The following is a 26538-nucleotide window of genomic DNA, read 5'->3' as shown; positions in this document are numbered from 1 at the left end:
TTGCTCTCAGGAATATAGCATTTTGAAACAAAGAAACTTCCACGTTCATATCCCATATCTGTTGGTTGATAATATACGTTGTCACCAATCTTATGAATTATATTGCATTTAGAAATTTTGAGTTCAATAAAACTAATTCTAATGACTGCATTTTTTTGATTATTATTGATAGAATTATTCAAAATATTGCAATAACTCATATTTGAATTTGTATAAATTTCTAGGATAGAGCTATAACCAAAATTTATGTTAAAATGACAATATAAAATATTAGAACTCCTAGCATCTTTGAGAAAAAGGCAAGTTCCTGATCTGGCTTTTGAATTAGATTGATTAACATATTTTATTTCTATTGAATTACATGATTTACTAAATATATCTCCACTTGAACCATATTGATCATATTTTATGCCATCATTACTTGTCGAAAGATAGAGCATTTTTACAGCCGATTCATATATTTTCCCAACAAAATAAACAAATAAACCATATTGTAAATTAGGAATGCTACTATTTGAACATATTGATTTTGAAATTACAAGATTTCCTTGAGAAAAAAGTATAGATCCTCAACTTGAAGATTTTGAACAATTATCAAAGGTAGAGCAATCTATCAAACAGTTACAATCCGAATTATTTATCGAAATTTCTGAATTTTGTTTAAATAAGCATTTTGAAATATAAATATCAGGTGAATTTTCTTTAGAAATTCCATCACTTGGAGCTGTAATAATTGGATTTGGCATTGTAACTGTAGGATAATATTTTTTCCATAGATATTCATTTGTTTTTGAACAACTAAAGTGTAATTTAACTATGCTTGTTAATTAAAATAGAATTACGTTGATTTTATTTAGTGTAATATTTAAATCAAATTTTGATTTTTGTATGTTTGATCCAGATAAAATTCGTATCAAACATTGATTTTAAAAAACGATGTGAATATATGCTTGACACGAAAATCAAAATTAAATGATGGAATAGATAATAAAATTTAATATTCAATTTGTATGTAAAGTCAAAGACAAGGTTTGCATTTGATTCATCAATTGTAATCAGTCCGTTGAATTGAAAGCATGAGATAATGGAATGTTAAAATTTTATTGATTGAAAAGCAAGAGATGACAGTTATTTATCTGAATGTAGCAAAGATCACGTATCTAGATAACATGCAATTCAGCTATCTATTGCATTCTGTCATTCTGCCAGCTGTTTAGGACAATTTTTGTTTGAAATGAACATAAAAAAATAATAATAAAATTACAGTTAAAGATTACTTCAATGTGATTAATTTTTATAAAATTTAATTTAAATTAAATTTTATTGAAATAACTTCTGATAATTTTTATTTTTCATCTCACAAATGTTACACTTCAGTGTTGTGAACTGCAGAGGTCTTCCTGATAAGAACTCCGATGGAAAACTCAACACATATGTTCAAGTAGAGGTTAGGGATGGTGATAATAAACTCAGACTAAACAAAGACACACAAGTTGTTGAAAAATCCTTAAATCCTGAGTATCCGACTGAATATTTCTCAGTATTGAAGAATGAATGTTCTTCTATTAAGTTCAGTGTTATGGAAGAAGATGGGATTGAGCCAGTTTGCTTCTTAAAACTGAAACTTTTTTCATTATTACCAAAAATGGGCAAAATTTTAACAAGAGAAATGTTAGTTAGCAATCCATAATCATTCCCAAAGTGTCAGCCAACAATTACATTCTTATTCACCGATAAAGATCCTTATGAAAATACTAAAGGCTTGGCTAAATCCAAAACTCTTAATACTGAAGTTCCAATCAAAAAGAAAGTCGTTGTTGATACTAAACACATTAATAATACAATGGAATCCATTAAAACTCGTGATCTTCCAAAAGATTTCGAAGAAAGCCTCATCAAAGAAGAAGAACCAAAGCCAACAGAACCAGAGAAACCACAAGAAACGCCTAAAGAAACAAAGGAAGTTGCTACGGAAGTAAAAACACAAGAAGTCAAAGAACAATCGAGCCTTGCTAAAAAACAAAACCAATCAGCAGATTTGGGCAATATTTCACCATTATGCGTGATTATTGCCATTTTGATTTTAATATTGGCAGCTCTCTACATGTTTTAAACTATTTGAAGTATTTATTTAGTAAGTATCGATCTTTTTATTTAATTTTACTACATTAGAGTCTATTTCAAGAAGGTTTTTTATAATTCTGCCTTTTCGATTCAAGAGAATTGATTTTAAAAATCACGAAAATAAAAAATTTGTAAGGGGTGAATGGTATAATGGTTAGTATTGTTGATTGTGGCTCAATAGATCTGTGTTCGATTCACGGTTCACCCACTTTTTTATTTTTTGAACCTAAAAACAATTATTATCTGGCTATAATTAATTTAAAATTGTACTTTCAAATCCATTCTATCTATACTTTTTATAAAATCTTTATATTATAATCATTTTTTTCTCCTTCAATGGAGATTGAATCTGAAATTACTGTCCCTAGAGATAAGCCTGAGGAAAAGTTTGGGCCATTTTCTTTCGAAAATTATCAATTTAACATTGTTTCTACGAGATCTTCCCTTACAGAGAAAAAATTTTATTTGATTGTTGAATTTGTTAGACCTATCCACGCAATGAAGTTAAAATTTACATGCAAGATTCGAACAAGTAAAAAAGTTACCTGTAATACTACGCAAGACGTAAATAATAACATGACTCGAGTAATTTGCAAATTTTCTTCATCATTTTCAGAATTTCAACAGGCTAAAGTCATTACTTCCGATACATTTGGCTTAATTCTTAAAATACAACATCCAGAACAAATAGCTACGAAAACAAATCGTAAAAAACAAGAAAAAGTTCCAAAATCTCAGACAACAATCAACCAATTTACCGACATTAAAGACAGTAATAATATATTGATCACAAATCCTTATTGCGGTCTTCAAAATCAATCATGTACTTGTTATTTAAACACAGCATTACAAATGCTATTTCACATAGCTCAATTACGTAATACTATATTGAAATCTACAATCCAAAACAACGAAATCAATGCTTTACAAAGATTATTTTTTCGAATGAAGTATTTAGACAAAGTTGCAATAACAACCAACTTAACATTATGTTTAGGCTGGTCAGAAGACGATATCTACGAAATGAGAGATGTTGAAGAAACACTTCATATTTTTTTCGATTTATTATCATTAAATATTCCAGAGTCAGTTAAACCAATCGAAGGCAAATGTTACATCAATGGAAATGACACTCCTTTCTTCGATGTACAAATCGGTGTCCAAAATTTAGATAATATTGAAAATTCTCTTGAAGCTTTGAAGATAACTGGATATTATTTCCTGAAACTACCCGATGTCATGATCTTTCATCTAAGAAGAACAGTTTACAACCAAGAACAGAAGAAAAATTGGAAAGTTTTGGATTATTTCGAATATCACAATGAAATCGAAATAAATCACGTGAAATACAGGTTATTCCAAGTAATTGTCCATGCAGGATCAGTAAATAGAGGACACTACTTCGCGTACATCAAGCCGAAACCTGATTCTTCTTTTTATTTGTTCAATGACTCGAAAGTTTCGATTTCTGATGATTTGTCAGTTTTTGACAAAAATTTTGGAGGAAGACATGAAAACGGAAGGATGAAATGGTCATCTGCGTATTTACTTGTTTATGTAAAGGTTGATTCGATACCTATTGTCTTCTCCGAAATTGATGAAAGCGAAATCAACCCAATTTTGTTTGCTGAAGCTGATAGAAAAGAAGAAATTAATCCTTTCGAATTTCAGTTCTTTATTTCAACTGAAGAAGGTTTAATTGAAAATTCTTTGATGTCAAAACCGTCGATTTTGAATACAAATGTCAGAAAATGTTTGTATTTCGAAGGAAATTTGTCAAAAAGAGATTTATATGAAAGAATTTGTTTAGACATGAAAAGTGACATAAGTGAAGTGAGATTATGGACCATTGGATCTGGTGGCAAGATAATGGAATATGTTAAACCAGATGAAAGTTTGATTTCTGAATTACCAAAATCATTGTTTTTGGAAAAAATCAAAGGAAATGAAACAAAAAGTGACATCGAAAATGATGAAATTATTTTGTTTATTCATTTTTATTTCAAAGAAGAGAAATCTCCAATACAATATTTATCATCTGTTGTAACAAAGAAATCAAACAAATTGAGAGATTTGTTTAACACCGTTTCTAAATTATTGAACAATCCAACTGAGAAAAATGAATCAAAGAATTCTTTACTTGATGAAAATGGAAATGATAAAACAAAGAGTTATTTAAGTGATGATTCAGAAAATAATCATGAATCAAAAGAAGAAAACGCAAAGAAAGAAAATCCGATTTTAAATCATCAAGTACTTAATGAAAATGGAAAAGATAATAATTTGAATCTAAAAGCAGAAGAACGTAAGCAATCAAATGAAAATAGATCTGATTTACTTGAAAATGGAAAAGAAAATATTCATTACTTGGATGCAAAAACAGAAGACAATAAAAGAGAAAATGGAACTGATTTACTTGAAAATGGAAATGATAAAGATAAAACAGAATTAGTTAATAAACAATTAAATGAAAATGATAAACATGATTTGAACGGAAAAGCAGAAGAAAATAATCAATCAAAAGGAAACCAAAGTGGAAAAGACAATAATTATTTGAACGGAAAAACACAAGAAAATCAGCAATCAAATGAAAGAGAAAATGGAAATCAAAAATCACTTAATGAACAAGGAAAAGATGATTTGAAACAGAGTTTTTTAAGTGATTCTGATGAAAATGAAAATGATAATAGAAAAGAAGTAAATCAATTCTTGAGTGATGATGATGTTGATGAAGATTATGATGTTTATTCGATTGGATTAACTCAAATTGAAAGATTAAATGTTGATGAAGAAATCGGAAAATTAAATATTTCAAACGGAGAAATTCTTTGTTTTGAAGAGAAAGATTTCATTTCGAAACATTGTTTCCAACCTGTTTCTTCTGATTCTGCATATAGAAGAGTTGGAGGAATCACTGAATTTGATAATGTAATAAATTACATGTCAGATTTCAACAAAAGAATCAAAATTCATATTGATGATTATAAATTTGCTTTTTCAAGTGAATTAAGTTTAGAAGAAATCAAAAACTACTTGCAAAGAGAGATCTATAGGAATGGAAATGATATATATTTGTTTGATTCTAAGGACAATTTAGTCCAAAATGATTTTCTTTTCAAAGAAAATGTAATTTATAATTTTTCTGTTGATTTTTGTCAAAAAAGTGAAAGAATTTCTTTGTTTACGTTTAATCCATCATCTCCTAAATATGGAAAGAAGAAAAGAATAACTATTCCATGCAATGCAACTATATCAGATGTTTTGCAGATGTTTATCAAGGAAAATATAATTAATGATGGTTATATTTACAGATTTTTGGAAATTTCTAATGGAATCATACAGAAAATATGTGATTTCTCTGATGTTTGCGCTAATTATGATATAATTAGATGCGAACAAGTTCCAGAGGTGCAATTTGATTATAATTCAGATGATTTGTTCCCAATTGTTGTCGGAAACGTCATGAAAGATGGAAGTTATTCTGTTAATGGCGAACCATTCCTTGTTCCCTTCAGAAATGGAACTTCAGAGCTACTTTCTCAAAAAATTTCTCAATTTACAGGATATCGATTTCATTTATATAGATATGCAGATAATAAGGCATTGCAGCTCAAAAATAATGATGTTATTAATAGAAATGATCTGATTATCCTGATGAAAATAACAGCTTAACTTATTTTATGCAATATTATTATGTTTGTTTTAATAAACCTATAGAGTATTGAAATCGTCATGTTTATTGTTTCAATTTATATAATTGGATGAAATATCAAAATTTGTCTATGATTATTCAAAATATATGAACAACAATAAGTGAAATAGTTTCACAGCAAGATATTATAAGAAATTTTTACTGTGTTATCTATTTTTAATAAAAGAAAACATGCTTTATAAATTATTTCTCTATGATTTTATGTATTTTTGATAACTTTGTCATCATTAATAATGTTAGAAAAGAACAAGTTTATATGTTGATAGTATGCAGTGCTTGTTAGTTCTCTACCACATTATCATATTCAAACTAGCGTTAAAGTCATCAGTAAATGTTAGTTGTATTTTCATGAATCCTTGGAAGCGTTCTCATTTCTCAGGCAGTAAATCTATGAGAGATGAGAAGTTCTGCTATTTAATCACTGTTTGCTTTTCACAGTCAAATGAAATGGTGTTTTATTGTCATTATTTGAAATATTGCAATATGCAGTATGCTGTACTCCTAGAAAACTATTAGTTTAATATTTGCTCCAAGAGTAACAAGATAAACTAATATATCACAAAATAGAAACAGTAAATATTATAATGGAATAAAAGATAATTTAACGATCTTTATAATTGTTATTAGTAAGTTAGTTTGAGAATAAAATATATTTCATTAAAAATGAGTTTATTAGCTTAAAATACTGGAATGCTATGAACAAGATTTCGAAGTTTGATGACTTCTCGTGGGAAGATCTCTGAGAGAGTAAGTCCGACAATATCATATTCCTTACTGATCTCTTGGAAAATTTTAACAACTGTGTTAACTTTTAGACCATTTGGTTCGGGAGCCATGCAAACACTCAAATCACTAGGATCAAGTGAATCTAAATCAAAATGAATAACAACTTTAGAATTTCCTTTCTTGTGAAGGAAATCCATGATTTCAGTTGTTGATTCATTTGCTTTCTCTGGAGAAATGTAAGGAATGCCCATTGACTTTCTTCTTTCCTCGAGAGATTTCAAGAAGTATCTTAAACCAACAAGCAAAACATTGCTTGGGTCAATGGATCCTGGAAGCATCTTTTTGATTTCTTCTTCGCCAATACCAAGTGTTAATGACATTGGCATTCCGTGGAATCCAATGTTTCCATCGCCTTGAATGAAGAAGTCCATATGAGCATCGATCCAAATTAGAGAGATATCATCTTTATATAATGATGCAAGATATGTAAATGGAGCAATACTTACTGAGCATTCACCTCCAAATGTGACAATTCTCTTTGGCTTCCTGATGTTGAGTATATTAAATGCCGCTTCCAATTGTTTCTTTAAAATTTGGTATGCATAAATCTCTTTTTCTGTTTTTAATATATCTTCATTGAACTCATCAGATACAGGAACGATTTCTGTTGGTGTCTCTGATTTCGATGCAAGGAAGTTTAATAAATAAGATCCAATTGAATATCCTTGAGCTTTGGTTTTGGGATCGAAGTCTTTCACGCATTCATCTATCAACTTTGGCTCACCTCCTTGCCATTGTGGAAAAACAAGTCGAAGGTTTTCACACATTTATGGAAAATGAAATGATATTATCAATTCAATTGAGACAATTACTTTTGAACTTTTTCTGAAGTGAAAAAAAAATTGAAATGAAAAAATCGTAACAATATTTTATAATAAATAATTCAGAATATGTTAACTTTTTCTAATTGATTGTTTAATTTCAAAAATTTCAATATATACAAAATTGAAAATAATAACGATTGTCCGGCTAATCATGAATTTGCCTTCTCCAATAAAACATAACTTAATGTAAAAACACTCATCAATCAGATATAATTGAGATTAAAAAAAATTGAAATTAGTGGATGTTGCAATTATAATTTGATTACATGTTTCATATTGATAACTAAAAAATTCAACCTCTTTTGAGTAATAATCAAACAATTATTACCAAATAGAAATATAGAAATTATTGTAATATAAGTTTATTTATCTTAAGGATACCCTTACATTGCGTAGTTAGAAAGAGAATATGATATTGTCATGATTGCTAAAGTTTTAGGCTCCAGAAATGAATATACATCAAACTGAAACAATTGATAAATTGAATGAACTTTTGAGAGGTTCTCAAATAAAAAAAATTATCTAATTTTTTACAATATTACTATTATTTTATCCACATATGTATATATAGTAATTTGAGAAAACTTTTAGGAAAAAATAAGTTTAATAAAAATCTGAATTTTACTTGTTGTGGGATTGTTATTAATTGACACTCCAGACGTATTACTAATAGTTATGCGTATGCAATTAAAGTATTTCTGATGGACAAAATGTGAGATTTATATCAGATAATTCATTTCTACTATTAAGTTATTCATTTATGAGTTTGCACTTATTCGCACTAAATAAATAACTATTAAAAATTGTTTTAATTAATTGACACCATATAATAGAGTGAATTTTGTTTGATCAAACAACAATAGATGATAGATATAAAGCCAAGAAACTTGCTATTAATATGCTCTACTTGCTATTTCAATGTAAGTATGATATTTTCTAAATGTTTCGTTCAGATAACTTAGATATATTAGTCAAAATTTGAAATTTTAATAGCACATATATTAAAAATAATTATTATTCATAAAAGATTAATGAAATAGTAAAAAAAATCAATCAAATTATAAAAATACAACATTTAGAAGAATTCTTATTATCCTTCAAAAAGTCAGTATTTCTGCTGTAATTTTCTACAACATTGTAGTTATTGCACTTTGTCTATGGATTTGTATATATGTTATATATAAATTATATATCTAAACTGCCCATAAGTGCAATTTTTATATAAATTGTTTATTTCTTTAACAATTTCATATAAAATATGCTTTTTTAAGCGTATCAAAGCTGTGTTCTTAATGTGCATGGATATATCAAGAAAAATGTCGAAAAAAAATGTGAATTCACAAATTCACTGAATTTTCACCGTTTTTTGAATTTTGCTACAGCACTAATATTAAATAATACTAAAATCTTCTGTCTTTGTAAAAGAATAAATTCTGACAAAAAGTGCTCGTTTAAATTTAATGATCATCTGTATGACTAAGTGGTAAAAAGTGTTTATGACCAAAAAAGGGTTACATGCTTAGTCTATTTTTCTGACAGGATACTCTAGATTTACATGATCTCTATTTCATATCTCCGTTTTTAGATTCTTCGACAGATTTTATGATAGAAAACCAAGATTAACAAATTTCCGGCATGTTAATGAAGAAATCTGCAGCTACCCTCAATATTATTTCAATAATCAGTATCGTTTCTCTTACAATTTATTTTTTTCTCAATAATTTAACAAGAAATAACAATACACACTTGGTTTTACGTATAAAAGCTAAGTGTCGAACTTAATCAACTTTACTTACTTAGCAAATGAATATTTTTGTGGTTGCGAGTTCTGAATGCTGAAGTTTTAGATTTCTCTATAAATGATATCATTGCACTTACAATGTTGTTCCAGCCTATCGCATAAATCATAGAAAATCCAAAAAAAAAAATAATATAAAGAAAATTCATGTCATGAAGTTCAAAAAATACCGTGTAACATTAAAATTTGTTATGCATAATACATTTTAGCTATTATTGATTTTTTTTAATTTTCGAGAAATTGAATGGTGAGTCCGATAGAGAAATTTTTAAAAATCCTAGTGCCTCATAGAAGTAATTTCCCTCGTCTCCCATACTTCCAAATGTATGCATATGACATAAACTTTTATGCATTACACAAGTGGCCAATAATATCTATAGAGTAAAAAATTAGAAATTTAATTTTTTTATATGATAGTTATATTTCAGATTTGCGAGCGTAACTTTTTTCTCCATGGCATACTTGTTTTAAGAGCAAATGATCAAAATCGTCCTTCAATTATTGAAGGAGCTGATATCTTTTGAAAATTGAATTGAAAGGGTATTCAATTTTCAAATTTCCTCTCAATTTTGGAAACATATCAACTCTATGAATTAACAATTATGTGCCTTCACAGTTTATCAGTCATATAAGGTGCTTATAAAGAAAAAAGTTACGCTCGCAAAATATGTTTTTATATAGATTTCACATAAAATAATTATGTAATCTCTAAAAAGAATATTTTTGTTCTTGAATATTAAAGTGTATTGTAGTTTAAAAAGTTTTAAATATGTTGCTAAAATTTCAGGTTTATAGCTCATGTCTAGCATGACTTCTTCGTATGCGCAAAAAATCTGACACGTAAGGGTATCCTTAATATGAAAAAGTAAATTAATTTTGATGAAAGTTATAATAAATAAAATTTATCTCCTTCTATTTGATGATACTACTGGAGTAATAGGATGAGTTGGAGGGTAATGGAAAATTTTATGGTATCCTTCACATTGGCCTAGTTCATAGAATTTCAGACCATTCTGAAAAGGATCTGTTGTCATATCATATGTATCAATAACTCCAGAAAAAATACTCTCTGAATATTTATCAATAGAACAATGATATATATAAATTTGTGCAGATGTAGCGGCAAATAGAGCTCCACCAGAATTATTTTCGAAACTACAACTTAAAATTTCAAGATTTTTATTGCTAACTTCAACTATTCCATTGAGTCGTTGTGAATTGTTTATATAATTGCAATTTTCAATTCTTCCGCCACTAGAAGTGAACTGAGTGATAATACCTGAATTTGCTTTTAATCTTTCAAAATTACAAAAAGAAACTTTTGAAGGTGATTTAAAATATTCATATTTAAAAGCAACTCCATAATTTGCAATGCAGTTAGAAATATTTGCATTCGAAAGAGATGAATTACCACTCTGTTGGCAAATCATTCCAGATCTACTGTTAAATCCTCCTGTTGAAATTGAGCCTCGAAGGATAATAGAATTGGGATTTTTAAAGGAACTTCCATAGAAATATGCAAAACTGCCATCTGAGTCAATTCTACTTTCAAATGAACAAAATTTATCAATAACAATATTTCCTGAATTAAATTTTACAAAAATAGTTCCTGGACCATTCGAAAAAACATTCTCTAAAAGTAAAATAGAAACCTCTTTTGAAAGAGAATCAAAATTGATTGCTCTATCTTGTAATCAAATGAATGTGCAGATATATGTGAAACATTTGTTTTCATCTGTTGGAATAGTTTGATTGATTCCTGTAATGACTTCTGGTTGTTCAATGTTTCCAAAATATTTTGACCAAATTCGTGTTAAGTATTCTTTTTTATATGATTTGACTTCCATATATTAAATATTCCATTGTTACTTTGAAAATTAAATTTCTCCTTTGAAAATGAGTTATAATGATCCATTGAATAATCGGAGAGTCCTTTGGTATGTAAAAATAATGTTGACAAAAAGAAAAATTGGAAATCCTGAGCCATTGTTGGAAAGTTAATTATTCCATTATTGCTTCAAAAAAATAATTTATCGTCGTGTAAATATTGAAATATTTGAATGAATTAATGGTCTTGACAAAAAATGATCCATAATAACTATATACTTATATGTAAAATAGAGCAAAATGAAAATAAAAGATAAAATATTCAATATTTTTACAGTTTATTTTTATTGAGAATTATTAATAAACAAATGGTTTACTATCTATTTTAATTATAAAATATTCGAACTTTTTGAATGTTGTTTACAAAATTGAGGGGAATATGTTCCGATATCAATTCAATGAAATTTTATTCGTTTGATAAAAAAAATACAATCAATATTTTTAAGAGTTTTAAATTATAAATAAAAAGAACAAACAAATACAATATATTTTTATTTTATAGAGTCGATAGAAGCAGCTTCAGCAGCACCTGCCAATCTTGACTTTCTTTTTCCTTCCAAAAGCAGCTCAATTGAGTGTTGCCTTTGTTTATTAGTCATTCCGGGTAGAATCTGTGATTTCGATATATTCCGAAATGCGACAGATTCTTCTCTTGTCATTCTTCGAATAATTGTTGCCAAAACAATATATAAATCAAAGAAATGTGAGTTCAAGTTGTTCGCTAGTCCGATAACGAAATAAGCAGCTCCCATTGTCCCCATTTCGGTTAAAAGCTCTTCTGAGAGGTTCGTATGTGGAGGAAGTGAAATTCCCTTCATGAAATAGTTGTTTGCTTTCATCAGAGCTGGTTTGTCAGAAGAATCTTGAATATTTTGTTTTGGATCATCGAATAAATGGAATAACTCCTTCTCTGTTTCGAGTTTCAGGTTATTTCGGAACGTTATGGCCGCTGGTTTGATGTATTGCCCATAAACTTTTGGTGGATTATCAGATGACTCCAAATAAAGCAAAAACTTTGCATATTCTTGAAGGAGAATAATATTTCTTGGAACAAAGTTTTGGATTAATTGGATGGTGGCCCAATAAGTCTGACCAAAAACGTAATTATTAGAAATTGACTTCAAACTCCTCAAAACTGAGATGATTTGGGATGGAATCTGCAGATATAAGTTCCATTTTATCATATCATACGTTGCGGACTCAATTTTAGAGTATCCTTCAACGAAAAGGTTGTTTAAATTTTTATAATTACTTGCGAAGCCTTGCAAGTACTGCTTTGCTGGGAAATATGATATAATACCTCTTACTTCATTTAATTGTGCAGCATTCTTAGCATTCAACAAAGAAGATTCAATTGAATTTAATAATGACTGAGAAAAGGACACAAATGATCTGAAATACCTCAGAACATATAGTACAAGCTTAAAGTCTTCTTCATCATCGTATTCGTACGTCGTGAGCTTGTCTATCACTGAATATTCCTTATCTATTGAATGACCGTATAATTGGTCGAAGAAAATCAGTGACTTCACGTTTTTCGTGGTCGGCTTGAAATTGGCAATGAAAGAATCCAAAGCGCGTTGTGGATTGAAATTAACGACTGCCCTAGCTGTTTTGTTGCGTTTCATGTGTAATAATGGGTTGGAATACTTAACAGCTAAGCTCTTGTAGAAATCTTTGAGGATTTGAGGCTTTTTCGGCAAATTATAATAATAATTTCCGAGATTTATGAGTGTATCGTCGTCCAAACAAGTCAAATCTATTTCACTAAGTATTTCTTTGGGTATTTCACGGTTAAATTTGACAGAATACTCGAATAATAAATTATATAAATTATATTTCACCAAAAGTTGGCAAATAGCATTGTAAATATCATCTTCAACCTTCAAATCTGAGTATAAACAGAATGATTTCAACAAAGAAACATCATCAATAATTTCATTTTGAATTATTGAAGGAGTAATTGAAGATTCCATGGCTAAATCTTCTGTTGATACACCCTTGAATGTCCTTTGGTAGCTAAATTTCTCATCAACCGAAATTTGTTTGAATAATTCGGGAAATTCACCAATAAATCTCAAATGGCAGTCATCTAACTGTTTGTTTATGATTATTGGTGTCTTTGAGTCTATCAATGTCTGTATATTCTGTTGAATATAATTATAAAATTCTTTATCTTCGACTGGCCAGTCCTGGAAGTCAAAGTTCTTCACGTAGTAGATCTTATCAGTGAAATCTGCTCCAGAGAGCTTCGAATCAGAGAGAAATTCAAATAAACAAGTATTTTTCTGGTCTAATTTCGACAAATAGCTAATAATATCCTTATCAACATACAAATAGAAGTTATATAAGTCTCTTGCATCATGTATTTCATAGTTTTGGAGATATTGGTCGATACAATTTTTGGTATTTTCGTCATTTAGCTCAAATTTTTTAGCCGCAGCTGCTGCTTTTGCGGCCAATGATATTGTATTAGCTGTTGTCAGTATATCCTTTATCTTTGCTTTGAGTTCTTCGGTAGTTTTCGGATATTTCATAAAATATTCAAAACAAATTGTCGGAAATAGTCGCGTAAGTATCAAGCAAGGCTGTAGCAATGACGTATCATAGTTGCTTGCACGCGTAACAAGCGTCAATGACTCTCTAAGGCACTCAAAATATAAATTTTCCTCTCCTAATTTATGACTTAAAATGTCAGTATTGAGTAAAGTGTTCAAAGGAGGCAAATCATAGGACAAATTTTCTTGGTCAAGGCCTAGGTCTGTTCCTATATATGATTTGAGGAGTTTCGCAAGTAAATCTTTAGATCTCGAGAAAATTGAAGAATCAAATTTTCCAATTTCTGAGAAAAACTTGAAATAACTTGCAGAAACACTAATGGATGGATTCATAAGAAACGATTCCGTAAAGATTGGCTCTAAACAAACAAATTTTGAAATTCCAAATTTTTCTGAAAGTTTGTTTACAACGTTTAGACAGCAATGGAGCTCATGAGCGTTGATTATATCTGAATGTATGATGAAATCAATCACATCTATAAGATTTTTTGAAGATATCACATTTGACAAAATTTCAACTGCAGATTTTGATAAATTCTTCTGTTTGTTTAATGTCGCTTCCATTAAATAGTAAATTCTCCGTTTCTCAAATCCTTTTATCAACTTTTCGCCAAAATTATTTGGAATTTTACTCAAAAATGAAACAACTTTGTTTTGTTGGACCCAGTTCTTTGTTTTCGTGGTTAGTATGATATCTAAGGCTTTGAAATATCTCAAATTTATGTCTTTGTTGTCAAAAATTTCTGATTTCATTTCAGAATAAAAAGGAATCAATGAATCAACGCAATGTGTGAATGTTTCACTTGATTTGTCAAGATAGTCAATGAAAATGTCAAATCCTTTGATTAAATCTTTGAAATTTTCTGGATTTTTTTGGAGATAAAATGAAATTGCGTCGATTTTTGAGTTTATTGTGGATAATGAGTCATTTTCAATTGGTATCAAGTCATTAAAGTTAGTTGTCAGCTTGAAAGTGAAGATTTTGAGATGTTCTGGAAGAGATTTTTCAAAAATCTTTTCAATTCCAGGAATTTTTATGTTTTTTGATTGGAAAATCGCAATAATGAGACATGATTGCTCAAATTCAATGAATTGGATGTCATCTCTTAATAAAGATAGACTTGAAATTTCAATTAAATAATTTATTTGTTTTTCTGTCAAAATTTTGAATAAAACATCATTTTGGAGGATTTGTGGTGAAATCATAAGCAGTAATTTCGAAAATTCCGGTTTGGAAAATAAATAATAATCTTGTGACAAAATTTCAGGGGAATGTTTGAGTAATTCGTATAAAGACTTGACGAGTTCAGGTGTTGGATCCTTTCCAAAACTCTGAAGTAATGTATTATAGACAGAAAAACAAAATTCATTATTTGGAGTGAGAATAGAGAAAAGAGTCAGGAAATACTTGTGATTTTCAGGTGCATAGAATGAGAAATGTTGAATTATAGGCAGTGATGAATAAAACTCGTTCTCGTGGAGCAAAGAAATGTAAGGAGTCAAGTGGCAATAGCAGGAAATGACTGCAAGTGATGTGTATTGGCTCGGTTGAAGATTTTGGATGGCTTTGAGAAATGAATTGACAATGTATACTGATATAAATGGCCCTAAAAAGAAGATTATTGCGCCCATAGTGTTATATACTGACATTCGAACATTGGAATCTGGATGTTCGACAAGTGTGAATAATATATCCCATACATCTTTCATGATAAGTGAACAATTAAGGTGTGGTTTTAAAAATTGTGAAACATAGCGAAGATTTAATGAGTTTCTGAATGATTGGATTGCTTGGATGAGTTCTCCTGTATCTGTTGATTTATTTATAACATATTTAATCATCTTTGCAAAGTTTGGATCTGTCGAAAAAGAATCATTCATCAGAATAAAAAATAAACATTAATTTATCTTGGTAAATGGTTTTTGAAAAAGAATTTAATGGGAAATATGATTAATTTTGTAGTTTAATATTTTGAATTGAAAATAATCGAGAGATTTTGAAATTTGTGATGCCTGGTAAAAATGGGAAAAAGTGTAATTATCATACTAATGATTATTTTTGATTCTAATGCCGAACAGCATTTGAATCAAAAATAATCGAATATTTGATAATTTTTAAAACTCATTACAACAATATCAAATTAGTAAAATTTGTAAGAAGTATCCATAACGAAGAAGATCTAAAGCATCTACTGTACCAATATTATGGTAGCGTCGGTCCTCCTTCAATTAATCGAATCCAAAACATTCATAACACTTCAAATAACAGTAAACGTATCAAACACATATATAAATTCACAAGTTATTCAAGATAAAACAGTCAAATTTACTAATATTTCGATTTTATTCAATTTTATTTTCCAAAATCTTATTTTCCAAAGCTTTAATCACTCTACATATTAAAAATAATGATGAAAACAATATTTTCAATTGATACTAAAACTCTATTACAAGGAAAATTTACGAAATTAAATTTAAAAGAAAATAGCTTTTTACTCAAGTACATTCTGATCATTCATTTGGCTTGCGTGACTCATATTCAAAGAATATTTTCAATATTAAAGATAGAAACAGAATATTTAAAACATGGCAGATTTATCTAAAGAAAAAGAATACTTAACACGAATTTGGTCAAAATATTTTGGAAACATTGAACAACCAGAAGTCATTACAGGAATCAATCAAACTATTCCAACAGATGAAAACAAATGTTTCACATATATCTGCACATTCATTTGATTACAAGATAGAGCAATCAATTTTGATTCTCTTTCAAAAGAGGTTTCTATTTTACTTTTAGAGAATGTTTTTTCGAATGGTCCAGGAACTATTTTTGTAAAATTTAATTCAGGAAATATTGTTATTGATAAATTTTGTTCATTTGAAAGTAGAATTGACTCAGATGGCAGTTTTGCATATTTCTATGGAAGTTCCTTTAAAAATCCCAATTCTATTATCCTTCGAGGCTCAATTTCAACAGGAGGATTTAACAGTAGATCTGGAATGATTTGCCAACAGAGTGGTAATTCATCTCTTTCGAATGCAAATATTTCTAACTGCATTGCAAATTATGGAGTTGCTTTTACATATTTGGATTTAAAAAAATCAATAACAAAAGTTTCTTTTTGTAATTTTGAAAGATTAAAAGCAAATTCAGGTATTATCACTCAGTTCACTTCTAGTGGCGGAAGAATTGAAAATTGCAATTATATAAACAATTCACAACGACTCAATGGAATAGTTGAAGTTAGCAATAAAAATCTTGAAATTTTAAGTTGTAGTTTCGAAAATAATTCTGGTGGAGCTCTATTTGCCGCTACATCTGCACAAATTTATATATATCATTGTTCTATTGATAAATATTCAGAGAGTATTTTTTCTGGAGTTATTGATACATATGATATGACAACAGATCCTTTTCACAATGGTCTGAAATTCTATGAACTAGGCCAATGTGAAGGGGAATTAACAATCAACCACAATAAACAAACTCCAAAACGAAAATTATCGGACATTCTTCCTTACATTTTTATCCTTGTACGCAAAGGTAGATAAAAAGTTTATTTTATAAAATTATTTTGAAAACCTCTTTTTCAATCCAGATTTTTATAAAATTCATGAATTAGACTCTTGAAAAGTCTAGTCTGTTTTAGAGCGAATAAAGTTCTTGACATTTTCAAGCAATTTATATATGAATTTCCACTAACGCTAAAAGTTAGAAATAAACAATGTTAAAAAATATAAGTCTGATTATTTTATACAAAATCAAGTAATCTAACTGAATTTATAAGTAATTACAAGTATTTCATAAGTTAACTTTGCTAAACAGCAACCAATTGTAATGTCCCACATGGTATTTAGCATCTCAGATTCTGTGCAAACTAGGAAAAAAATTGGCCAAAACTCAATATAAAAAATACATTTTATTCATTTTGCAAACATGCTCTTATATTTGATAAATCGAAATCACAGGCTTGAAGATATTGAAGTATAGTGTACTGTTCAACATTAGGAAATTCATGAATCAGTCGCTTGAAAAGTTCAACTTGTTCTAGATTGAATATATTGTTATTGTTATTGAACTTTTCTATTGCCTGATTAAACACATTTTCCAAGGAAAAGTCTTCTAATCATACTCCTGCATCAAAATTGAGTGATTCTCTTTCAAAAATTTGAATAAGAGGATTTACCAAGGAATATGAGTTTAAATCATTAATGAATTTCTTATAGTATAGAAATTTAGAAATAAACAATGTTTAAAATGCTATTATAATAGTTAAATTTTTAAATACTTATAAAAAAAATTACATTTTATTCATTTTGCAAACATGCCCTTGTATTTGATAAATCGAAATCACAGGCTTGAAGATACTGAAGTATAGTGTACTGTTCAACGTTAGGAAATTCATGAATCAGTTGTTGAAAAAGTTGCATCTGTTCTGGTTGCAAACGTATGACATCTCCCTTGGTGATATTGAGGCCATGTTTATTACAGTAATTAATGAAGTCGTCATAATTGATTTTTGTGAATGTCATTGTTCCATTTGGTAATGTAACAGGACATGTATGGTGTTGAATCACGTATCGTATGAGTTCTGGATTTTGGATGATATGTGCATAAAGTGAGTCGAAATAAGTTCTATATTTCGCTCGATAATCTGCTTCATAATTTTGTAACTTTTCAATTGTATTATATCCTCTAGAAATAACGTCAATTGCTGATTCAACATTGTTATCAAGCAATGTTAAGGCTACACGAGCAACTTCTTTATCATATCCCATTTCTGTCATGGCAGAAATTGCTTTTTCGAGGGAATCTGGCGATTGCTCTTCATACATTTGAACAGTTTCTCTTGAAATTGGTTGCTGAGCCATTGGTTGTTGCTGCATTGGAGTAATCTTCGGTTGCTGAGGCTGAGCAGGAGGAGATTGTACAGGTTTTGGTTGTGGTTTCATTGGTTCTACTGGTGGAGCTGGTTTAGGCTCTTCCCTTACAGGTGCACTCACTGGTTCTGATAGTTTTGTTGGTGATGTGTTGTTCTTTTCTGGTTTGACATATAAAACTATTCTGGATTTTTCGTTTGTTTGAATTGATTTAAGATCAAAGTCGTCGTGGAGAATTTTTGAAGCAAATAATAACTTTATTCCATCAATTGAGCAGTGTTTGTGTTCAGCAATGGCTTGTTTAAGTAGAGGAACGGTGCAATCATCTTGGACATCGATTTCAAAGGAATTATTTCGAACATCACGGATGAAAATGTGCATTTAAAAATGGAAAAAAAAATTTTTCCTCACTTTTCAAAATTGTCAGAATTTTTACATCAATTATTTTTAAATGTGTAATTTAAATATACTGCATGAATAAGATGGATTTAATTTACCAAAAATTTGCCAAAAATTTTTCCAACACAAAATTTCGGAGTGTTCAAGAAGCAAAATCTTGTGGCAACTCATGAGCCTATTAAATTTTGCATTCTCAATTTCCTGAAAATTGAATTCATTCTTATTCATAAAAAAATTCCAACAAAAATGAATGTGGTACGCAGCACACATATTCACCACAAGCAAATGTGATGTTTGTGATACAAATCAAGTATACTAACAGTAAAGATGTGTAATTATTTCTTTATTCATTTAGGAAATACAGCATTTCATAGGCTAGCTTTGGAAATTAACTGCCAATAGTAATGTACCATAATGTGTTTAGATAATAAATAACTATAATCAATTAATTATTCAACAAATTCTGCTTACACACAAATTGTCGAAATCTTAGCTATTCATTTATTTTCATCAATGAAGCTGCAATAAATATCACATAATGAGTTTAATTTTCTCGATTATAAAATCGATTTCGTGACGAAATACGGTTTAGATCAATTTGTAGTGATCATTGTCATACCTAGCAGTTAAAAATCATGTTTAAAAGATTAATATTTTTATTATTTACAAAATAAAGCATATTATTACTTAGAAAACTTTGAAGAAAGGATAGTAATAGCAATTAGTGTGCAATTTGTTTCTCCTACTTGAACTGATTGGATTGCAATACCAAAATTGTTGAATTGGCCGATACTTCCTCTTGTAAATTTATCATCAAAAACTAAATTGATAATATCAGCAAATGATTTGTCGGAAGGAATCAAATATATAAAGCATAACCCTTTGTTGTTTGATTTAAGCGGTTGGACGCTTGTTGGCTTTGAAAGAGTTAATTGAGATTTATCTAAATCATTTATTGTCTCTTCTGAGAAATGATTCAATGTGAATTCTTCTGTAATTGTCAAATTCTTATTTATTCTGATCGTATTGATGTTTGAAAGAATAATATTTGATAATTGTTCAATTGTTGGAGTAAATGAGATATTGCATTCTGGATGATCATCTTTAACCTTTCCTATAATTACTACAGCAGTTGGTTCTCCAATAAAGTCAACATATGAACAAATTATTGTTGTAAATTCTTGGAATTCTTCTTCTTTGAAATTAGAAAGGATTTCCATAGCCATTTCATTGCATTCGTCTTTTGAGTTGAGATCTCTTGCAAATGCTTGATATTTTTCAAAATTATTTGTAATTGGCGTTAAATATTCTAAATCAACACTTGTTTCTTCAATTGCTGCTTTGTAGTGTAAAATTATTAACTGTTTTAGCAAATTTTCGTCAATTTTCAATTCTTTTTCTGTTTTACGCTTCCATTGCGAAATTAACTGATATTGTAGTTCCTCATAGGCAGGACTGACCTCACGATCAAGTATGAAATCTACAACATGAGGAACGAACGAAATTTTTCTTGATGAACTTGGTTTTGGAGGTTCTGAATGTATTGGCTTCTTCGTAACTGGTTGTTCTTTTGGTTTTTGCTCTTTCGTTTCTTTAGCTGGAATTTCTTTGGCTTCTATTGTAATTGGGAATAAATTAATTTGTAATTGGAATCTGGGAGGTAAATTAAGAATGAATAAGCCGGAAATACCCTTTTTGGTAATTTTGAAAGAATATCCAATGGTTTTTGCAGCAGGATTTTGAAGATAAAAATTTTTCCCTGAATGTGAGACAATTTGCTGAAGAACAATCTGTGACACTTTGCCATCAGCATTATTTATGGTTGTGTTTGCAATATGAAACTCGAATTTTTGTTTATCATCAACATAATTTTCCGGAAATGACTTTTTATGTAATTTAACATCAGCAGCATGTGTGAGTTGCTCATCCATTTCAAGAGGATCCATTCCAATTCTATAATTTGCGTTGATCCAGTCTAAAAGATCTTCAACAAAGCTCATTTACCGTTTTTTATTTTTCAAGAGTGAAAGATACCAATGGAATTGCTATTTGAAAATTATTAATCATATATTGATAAGTCAAAAGACTATCCTCATATGTTTCTCAAGAAAAACCACAGAAAAAACATCATTTAAATAAAAATTAGATATAAATTTAAATGAATAATGCAATTCAGAAAATATTTCAAATAAAACATTAAGTTTTATGAAAATACAAGCTTATCTGTCGTTTAGATTTTCAATGATTTTCGTTTTGGGACCTCAAAAAATTCTTGTCTATTAAAAAATCATAAAAAAAAATTATATTTTGACTTAGCTTTGAATTTAAAATTTTAATTATTTTTATAGGGATGCGTTAAACACGCCATTTGACCGGGCGTACATTTTTTTTGTTCGCCCAAAAATTTCGCCATTTGAGAAATTCAAAAATTAAAAATAAAATTTTAATCTTGATTTTTTTATTTTCGTGATTTTTTTGAAACTTACATAAGCGATGAAATACTTTTTTTTAAGTAATCGTTTATTATATATAAATATATCTTAATAAATTTAATTCCTTAAGGTAGAGCGTGTTCAAATTTAAAATCTCATACAATATTTTCTTAATGGCGTATTTTTCTGAGGTCGCCCAAATAAAGGCGAATTCAAAATTGAGAACTCCAAGGCGTATGGCGAGTATTCAAAATGTACGCCACTTACAAAATATTGAATGTGGATTATCAATTTTTTGGCGTGTTCAATTTCAAATTTTGATATTTATGTTTATTTTATTCAGTATAATGCCCAGAATTAAAATATAAAATTCATAGAATTTTTTCTTTGAAAATATTTTACATTTTTATTAGACCACTCCTAGACTAGTCATCAGGTTATCCTCAGATCATCCTCAGACTACTCCTTATCAGATTACTCATCATCCTCAGACTACTCCTTAGACCCCTCCTCATCAGACTACTCCTCAGATCTTCCTCAAACTACTCCTCAGTCTAATCCTCAGACTCCTCCTCAGATTATCCTCAAACTACTCCTCGGTCTAATCCTCAGACTCCTCCTCAGATTATGCTCAGATTATCCTCAAACTCCTCAGATTATCCTCAGACTACTCCTCAAACTCCTCAGTCTAATCCTCAGACTCCTCCTCAGATTATCCTCAAACTCCTCAGATTATCCTCAAACTCCTCAGACTACTCCTCAAACTACTCCTCGGTCTAATCCTCAGACTCCTCCTCAGATTATCCTCAAACTCCTCAGATTATCCTCAAACTCCTCAGATTATCCTCAAACTCCTCAGACTACTCCTCAAACTCCTCAGACTACTCCTCAAACTCCTCAAATTATCCTCAGACAACTCCTGAAACTACTCCTCAGACAACTCCTCAGATTATCCTCAAACACCTCAGACTACTCCTCAAACTACTCCTCAGACTACTCCTCAAACTCCTCAGATTATCATCAAACTCCTCAAACTACTCCTCGGTCTAATCCTCAGACTCCTCCTCAGATTATCCTCAGATTATCACTTTACATATATATATCGATAACTAAATAATTACTTATTATACTTTCTTTCTTTTTTTTTTAATTTTAAAATAATATTAATATATCTTTCTACGTTTAATGATGAAAAGAGAAAGAGGAGTAAAAAGAGGAAAGAGAAAAGAAAGAGAGAGAGAGAGAAAAAAAAAGAGAAAGAAAGAAAGAAAAAAAAAGGACGGCGATAATTTTGTATTGTTTTGTTATTCGGCCGAATGGCGGGTACGAAGTACCCGCCATTCGGCCCCAAAAATGGCGTATTATTCTATTTTTAAACGGTCATGGCGTAAAACCGTCGCATCCCTAATCTTTATTCTTTGAACTGCATATTAGCCTATATTCATGGAGTTACTCAGATCGGTATCGATTATCCATCGAAACTTTTTAGATTCAATTTCGATATTTTTTTTATTGATTATTTTTTAACCTATTGATTATTCTTAAACAACAAGTATGCTCTCAGCTTCTATTTCATTGAAAAAATTTCGGACATTTAACTAAAAAAATAGAAAAAAATAGTTTACTTTTAAACCTGAAGAGGTATTTGTGGTTCTTCATGATCGTGATCATGATCATGGTCGTGGTCATGATCGTGGTCATGACTGTGTTCATGTCCGTGATCATGATGGTCGTGGTCATGATCGTGGTCGTGATCATGATCATGATCATGTTCATGTCCAGGGAGGTTGACGTGTGGGCAGCCGATGGAATGCTGGTAAACAGGAGGTGTCTGGAAAATTCTTTTATCGCTGCCGAAAGAAGTTGCGTAGAAGCAAGATCCGATGTGATCTGTGCCTTGTGGGAAGTCATCGACGAATTCAATTTGAACAGTTGTAGAGAAAACTTTATGGGCAATCATTGTATTATGTGTTTGTTCTTGAACGCGTTTGTTTCTGTCCTTAGAATCAACGACGATATGTAATAATGCAAGGTAACGCTCTTTGCAAAGCTCCCAAACGTGAAGTTCGTGAACTGCAACCATACCTTCGATTTTCATGAGGTCGACTTTGATTTCTTCGACATCTATCTGCTCAGGGCATGTTTCTAAGAGAACACGACCTGTACGACGTAATAATCCTTGAGTACCGTAAACAAGAATTCCGAAAATTAAAATGGAACAAGCAGGATCTAAATAGAATCTTCCACTCCATGTTGTCCATTGGCAAACAGCAGCTGAAATGACGACAACAATTGATCCTAAAAGATCTCCGATGATATGTAAGAAAATACCTTGAATATTTTCTGAATGAGCATGATCGTGGAAGATGAAAATACCAACAACGTTAACAAGGAGACCAAGGACACCGACAATTAAGAAGGCAAGTGGTTCGACAATTTCTTCAACTTTAATGAAACGTTCAATAGCTTCAAAAAGAATTGTCATACATACAGCGAGTAAGAAAACAGCATTTGTAAAGCCACCAATAACTTCAGCACGAGCTAAACCGAAAGTGTAGCGTTTTGTCGGGGGCTTTTTAGCTTTTTCGTGTGCAATAAGACCGATGACGAGTGAAGCTTCATCAGAAAGCATATGCCATGCATCTGATTGTAATGAAAGTGATTTTGTAACAAAGCCTGTAATTAATTCTGCTAAGAAGAAAATGCCTGTTAAAGTTATCATAACAATTAATCGCCAAGTAACACCTTCTGAAGCGTGACTATGATCATGATCATGGTCATGATGGTGATGTCCATGGTCGTGATCATGATCTAAATGTTCCGCGTTTTCTAAGAAATGTTGGCAATCTTCTGGATCAAGAAGTGCAACATTAGTATCATTGCCATGTTCAGAGTGAGAATGATGGTGATGATGATGGCCGCCGTCACTACTGCTCATTTTTTCAATTTAAACTTACGGAATATTTTTTCAGAACATATTGATTATTATTGAATGTATCCGACGGTTAATGCAATTTTGAATTTACAACAATGAAAGTTCAAGATAATAAAAACGATGAAGTTTTCATAGTTTTCTTATTTCTCAGGTATCACAGACATCTGCCAAAATTTCTGTTTGATGAGCGATAATGGTCTTACAGGGATGATAAAAATAGATAATATTTATATGGATTTCCATATTAAAATGAAAAATATTCATTTATCGTGGGAAAATCTTGGATTTTCTGAATTTGGAGGACAAAATCTTTTATATCCATTCTGTGTTACTTAATGATAAAGATAAATATAATCAATATTAACAGAATCTCTAATCAATTTGTTCTAAATGATGAGCTTTTCAAAATTGTATTCTAAACATTTAGGATAATCATTAAACTAGGAGCTAAAAAGAATCCTTTGATTTAAAAGTTAAGCTTTTATTTTGCTTAAAGAAGGAATATACATATATAAAAAAAATCATAAAAACAATTTTGAAATTCTCTGATTGGAAATGAAAATTATAATTCTTCTTTTCTTGTTACTGATCGTGATTGCCTTATAATTTCGTATCTCTTCATTTCATCCGCAATAGTTGTTGTAGCGTAATGTCCAGGATAAACTGTAGCGTTTCCAGGTATGTATGTAAACAAATCATATAATGATTGCATCATATCTGTATAGTTTCCGCCGATAAATGAAGTTGAACCTCTTGCACTCTTAAATAATGTATCTCCGGTAAAAATAAGATTGTGCTTTTGCGAATAAAGGCCTAAACCACCTGGCGTATGTCCAGGTAATGTATGAATGTAAAATAGTTCATCACCGAATTGAATTGTATCATTTTTCTCTACATAGTGTAATTTATCCTTGATGCTTTTAAGAGTGGTAAGTTTTAATACCCAGCAGCCAAGATTCCATCTTGTACTGAATAAATGCTTTTCATCTTTGGAAGAAACATAAACTTCTGTATTAGGATACTGTGAAACAATAGGTTTAACTCCACTTATATGATCAAAGTGTCCATGAGTCAAAAATATGGAGATATTTCCGTGTTGGCAGTTATTTTTAAGCCATTTGTCAACACTTTTGCTTGCTGCACCAGGATCTATAACTAAACATGTGTTATTGAGATTCATTAAGTAGCAATTCGTTCTCATTATTGATAAAACTATTGTTGTAATATTCATTTTTGTCACTTTTATGTCAAAAATTTTCGACCAAAAAATAACAATGACTACAACAACAGAGCCAGAAGATTCTAAAGCAGTAGCAATTCCTCCACCATTAGAGGATTTTGTACCTATTGCACCAACAATTAAGTTCTATAATTACCAAAAATTAAATGCAACGTCAAAAACTATACGTAAACTACAAGAAGATTTAATGAATTTCAAGCAATCAGAACATGTACCTGAAGAAACACCAAAATTTAATAAGAAAGAGACATCAGCTGAAACTCTAACTGAAGAAAGCGAAAATACTCAATCAGAGCAAATCGATACTGTATCATCAGATATATTAGAGACTGTTCCTCCATTTGCTCCATCATTTGAGGAGAAAATAAATACAGATAATGAAGAATTAAAAACTATATTAAGAAATCAAACATTAGATCGATTTAATGCAGCAGAAGAGTTTTCAAAGCAGGAAAGTATGCTGATGTCGAACTATTATGATGCCCAAGTTCGTGAAAATATGCAAAGAAACGAACAAGTTGATAAACGACCAATTTCAGATGCTCTAAGATATGTTTCGAAGCGAATCTCATATCCTTCTGAATATACTGTTCAGCGTTTTTACAAATATAACTTTAGATGTGAAAAGATTACTAAGAAACATAAAAAATCACTTACTAATCTCCATAACGTTCATGATCAGAGGAGCGAATCTCTTTATCAGAGTCAACTTCAAGAAATAATCGCATTTAGCGATTTTAACAAAATTAAATTGCCGGATTACAAAATCCAAAAGCTTCCTTCGAGTTCACCTAATGAATGATATTATGTTTTCCTTTTTATGTTTGTTATTTTATAAATGTTTAAATAATATTTATGAAAATCTTTAATTATGCTAAGTTTTTGCTATAATAAAACTCTTTATCCTGGTGGTTAATTGATAAATAAGAACTGAAATCGAGAAACAAGCTTTTCGAATA

At 29.8% G+C, this 26538-nt stretch overlaps 13 protein-coding genes and 1 non-coding gene across 14 annotated transcripts; 7 read left to right on the top strand and 7 right to left on the bottom strand.

The window, feature by feature from the left end:
* Positions 1 to 1363: 1363 nt before the first annotated feature.
* On the top strand, positions 1364 to 1690 carry TVAGG3_0735960 (C2 domain-containing protein; the record flags this gene model as incomplete). The annotated part of the gene is made up of 1 exon (XM_001306444.1): positions 1364 to 1690. One exon carries the CDS (start codon positions 1364 to 1366, stop codon positions 1688 to 1690), a length of 327 nt encoding a protein of 108 aa, XP_001306445.1.
* A 153-nt stretch (positions 1691 to 1843) lies between these two features.
* TVAGG3_0735950 (uncharacterized protein) lies at positions 1844 to 2113 on the top strand (the record flags this gene model as incomplete). The annotated part of the gene is made up of 1 exon (XM_001306443.1): positions 1844 to 2113. One exon carries the CDS (start codon positions 1844 to 1846, stop codon positions 2111 to 2113), a length of 270 nt encoding a protein of 89 aa, XP_001306444.1.
* A 147-nt stretch (positions 2114 to 2260) lies between these two features.
* Positions 2261 to 2332, top strand: TVAGG3_0735940. Its single transcript has one exon. It is a non-coding gene; the product is annotated as a tRNA-His (tRNA).
* A 36-nt stretch (positions 2333 to 2368) lies between these two features.
* On the top strand, positions 2369 to 6001 carry TVAGG3_0735930 (ubiquitinyl hydrolase protein; the record flags this gene model as incomplete). The annotated part of the gene is made up of 1 exon (XM_001306442.1): positions 3070 to 5796. One exon carries the CDS (start codon positions 3070 to 3072, stop codon positions 5794 to 5796), a length of 2727 nt encoding a protein of 908 aa, XP_001306443.1.
* Positions 6002 to 6513: 512 nt separating this feature from the next.
* TVAGG3_0735920 (arginase protein) lies at positions 6514 to 7389 on the bottom strand (the record flags this gene model as incomplete). The annotated part of the gene is made up of 1 exon (XM_001306441.1): positions 6514 to 7389. One exon carries the CDS (start codon positions 7387 to 7389, stop codon positions 6514 to 6516), a length of 876 nt encoding a protein of 291 aa, XP_001306442.1.
* Positions 7390 to 10021: 2632 nt separating this feature from the next.
* TVAGG3_0735910 (pectin lyase-like family) lies at positions 10022 to 11361 on the bottom strand (the record flags this gene model as incomplete). The annotated part of the gene is made up of 1 exon (XM_001306440.1): positions 10147 to 10674. The coding sequence occupies one exon, from the start codon at positions 10672 to 10674 to the stop codon at positions 10147 to 10149; it is 528 nt and encodes a 175-aa protein (XP_001306441.1).
* Positions 11362 to 11591: 230 nt separating this feature from the next.
* On the bottom strand, positions 11592 to 15570 carry TVAGG3_0735900 (armadillo (ARM) repeat-containing protein family; the record flags this gene model as incomplete). Its single annotated transcript, XM_001306439.1, has 1 exon — positions 11623 to 15570. One exon carries the CDS (start codon positions 15568 to 15570, stop codon positions 11623 to 11625), a length of 3948 nt encoding a protein of 1315 aa, XP_001306440.1.
* Positions 15571 to 15804: 234 nt separating this feature from the next.
* On the top strand, positions 15805 to 17390 carry TVAGG3_0735890 (pectin lyase-like family; the record flags this gene model as incomplete). Its single annotated transcript, XM_001306438.1, has 1 exon — positions 16693 to 17244. The coding sequence occupies one exon, from the start codon at positions 16693 to 16695 to the stop codon at positions 17242 to 17244; it is 552 nt and encodes a 183-aa protein (XP_001306439.1).
* A 197-nt stretch (positions 17391 to 17587) lies between these two features.
* TVAGG3_0735880 (UV excision repair protein RAD23 family) lies at positions 17588 to 18954 on the bottom strand (the record flags this gene model as incomplete). The annotated part of the gene is made up of 1 exon (XM_001306437.1): positions 18001 to 18954. One exon carries the CDS (start codon positions 18952 to 18954, stop codon positions 18001 to 18003), a length of 954 nt encoding a protein of 317 aa, XP_001306438.1.
* A 198-nt stretch (positions 18955 to 19152) lies between these two features.
* TVAGG3_0735870 (uncharacterized protein) lies at positions 19153 to 21242 on the bottom strand (the record flags this gene model as incomplete). The annotated part of the gene is made up of 1 exon (XM_001306436.1): positions 19656 to 20972. One exon carries the CDS (start codon positions 20970 to 20972, stop codon positions 19656 to 19658), a length of 1317 nt encoding a protein of 438 aa, XP_001306437.1.
* A 577-nt stretch (positions 21243 to 21819) lies between these two features.
* On the top strand, positions 21820 to 22510 carry TVAGG3_0735860 (uncharacterized protein; the record flags this gene model as incomplete). The annotated part of the gene is made up of 1 exon (XM_001306435.1): positions 22032 to 22184. One exon carries the CDS (start codon positions 22032 to 22034, stop codon positions 22182 to 22184), a length of 153 nt encoding a protein of 50 aa, XP_001306436.1.
* A 521-nt stretch (positions 22511 to 23031) lies between these two features.
* TVAGG3_0735850 (regulation of zinc ion transport) lies at positions 23032 to 24354 on the bottom strand (the record flags this gene model as incomplete). Its single annotated transcript, XM_001306434.1, has 1 exon — positions 23032 to 24342. The coding sequence occupies one exon, from the start codon at positions 24340 to 24342 to the stop codon at positions 23032 to 23034; it is 1311 nt and encodes a 436-aa protein (XP_001306435.1).
* Positions 24355 to 24825: 471 nt separating this feature from the next.
* On the bottom strand, positions 24826 to 25563 carry TVAGG3_0735840 (sulfur dioxygenase protein; the record flags this gene model as incomplete). The annotated part of the gene is made up of 1 exon (XM_001306433.1): positions 24902 to 25540. The coding sequence occupies one exon, from the start codon at positions 25538 to 25540 to the stop codon at positions 24902 to 24904; it is 639 nt and encodes a 212-aa protein (XP_001306434.1).
* A 39-nt stretch (positions 25564 to 25602) lies between these two features.
* Positions 25603 to 26423, top strand: TVAGG3_0735830 (uncharacterized protein; the record flags this gene model as incomplete). The annotated part of the gene is made up of 1 exon (XM_001306432.1): positions 25614 to 26381. The coding sequence occupies one exon, from the start codon at positions 25614 to 25616 to the stop codon at positions 26379 to 26381; it is 768 nt and encodes a 255-aa protein (XP_001306433.1).
* Positions 26424 to 26538: the final 115 nt, after the last annotated feature.

This window comes from Trichomonas vaginalis, chromosome III (assembly GCF_026262505.1).
Source record: "Trichomonas vaginalis G3 chromosome III, whole genome shotgun sequence".
Lineage (NCBI taxonomy): Eukaryota > Parabasalia > Trichomonadida > Trichomonadidae > Trichomonas > Trichomonas vaginalis.
This window is presented reverse-complemented; position numbering and strand designations above follow the sequence as displayed.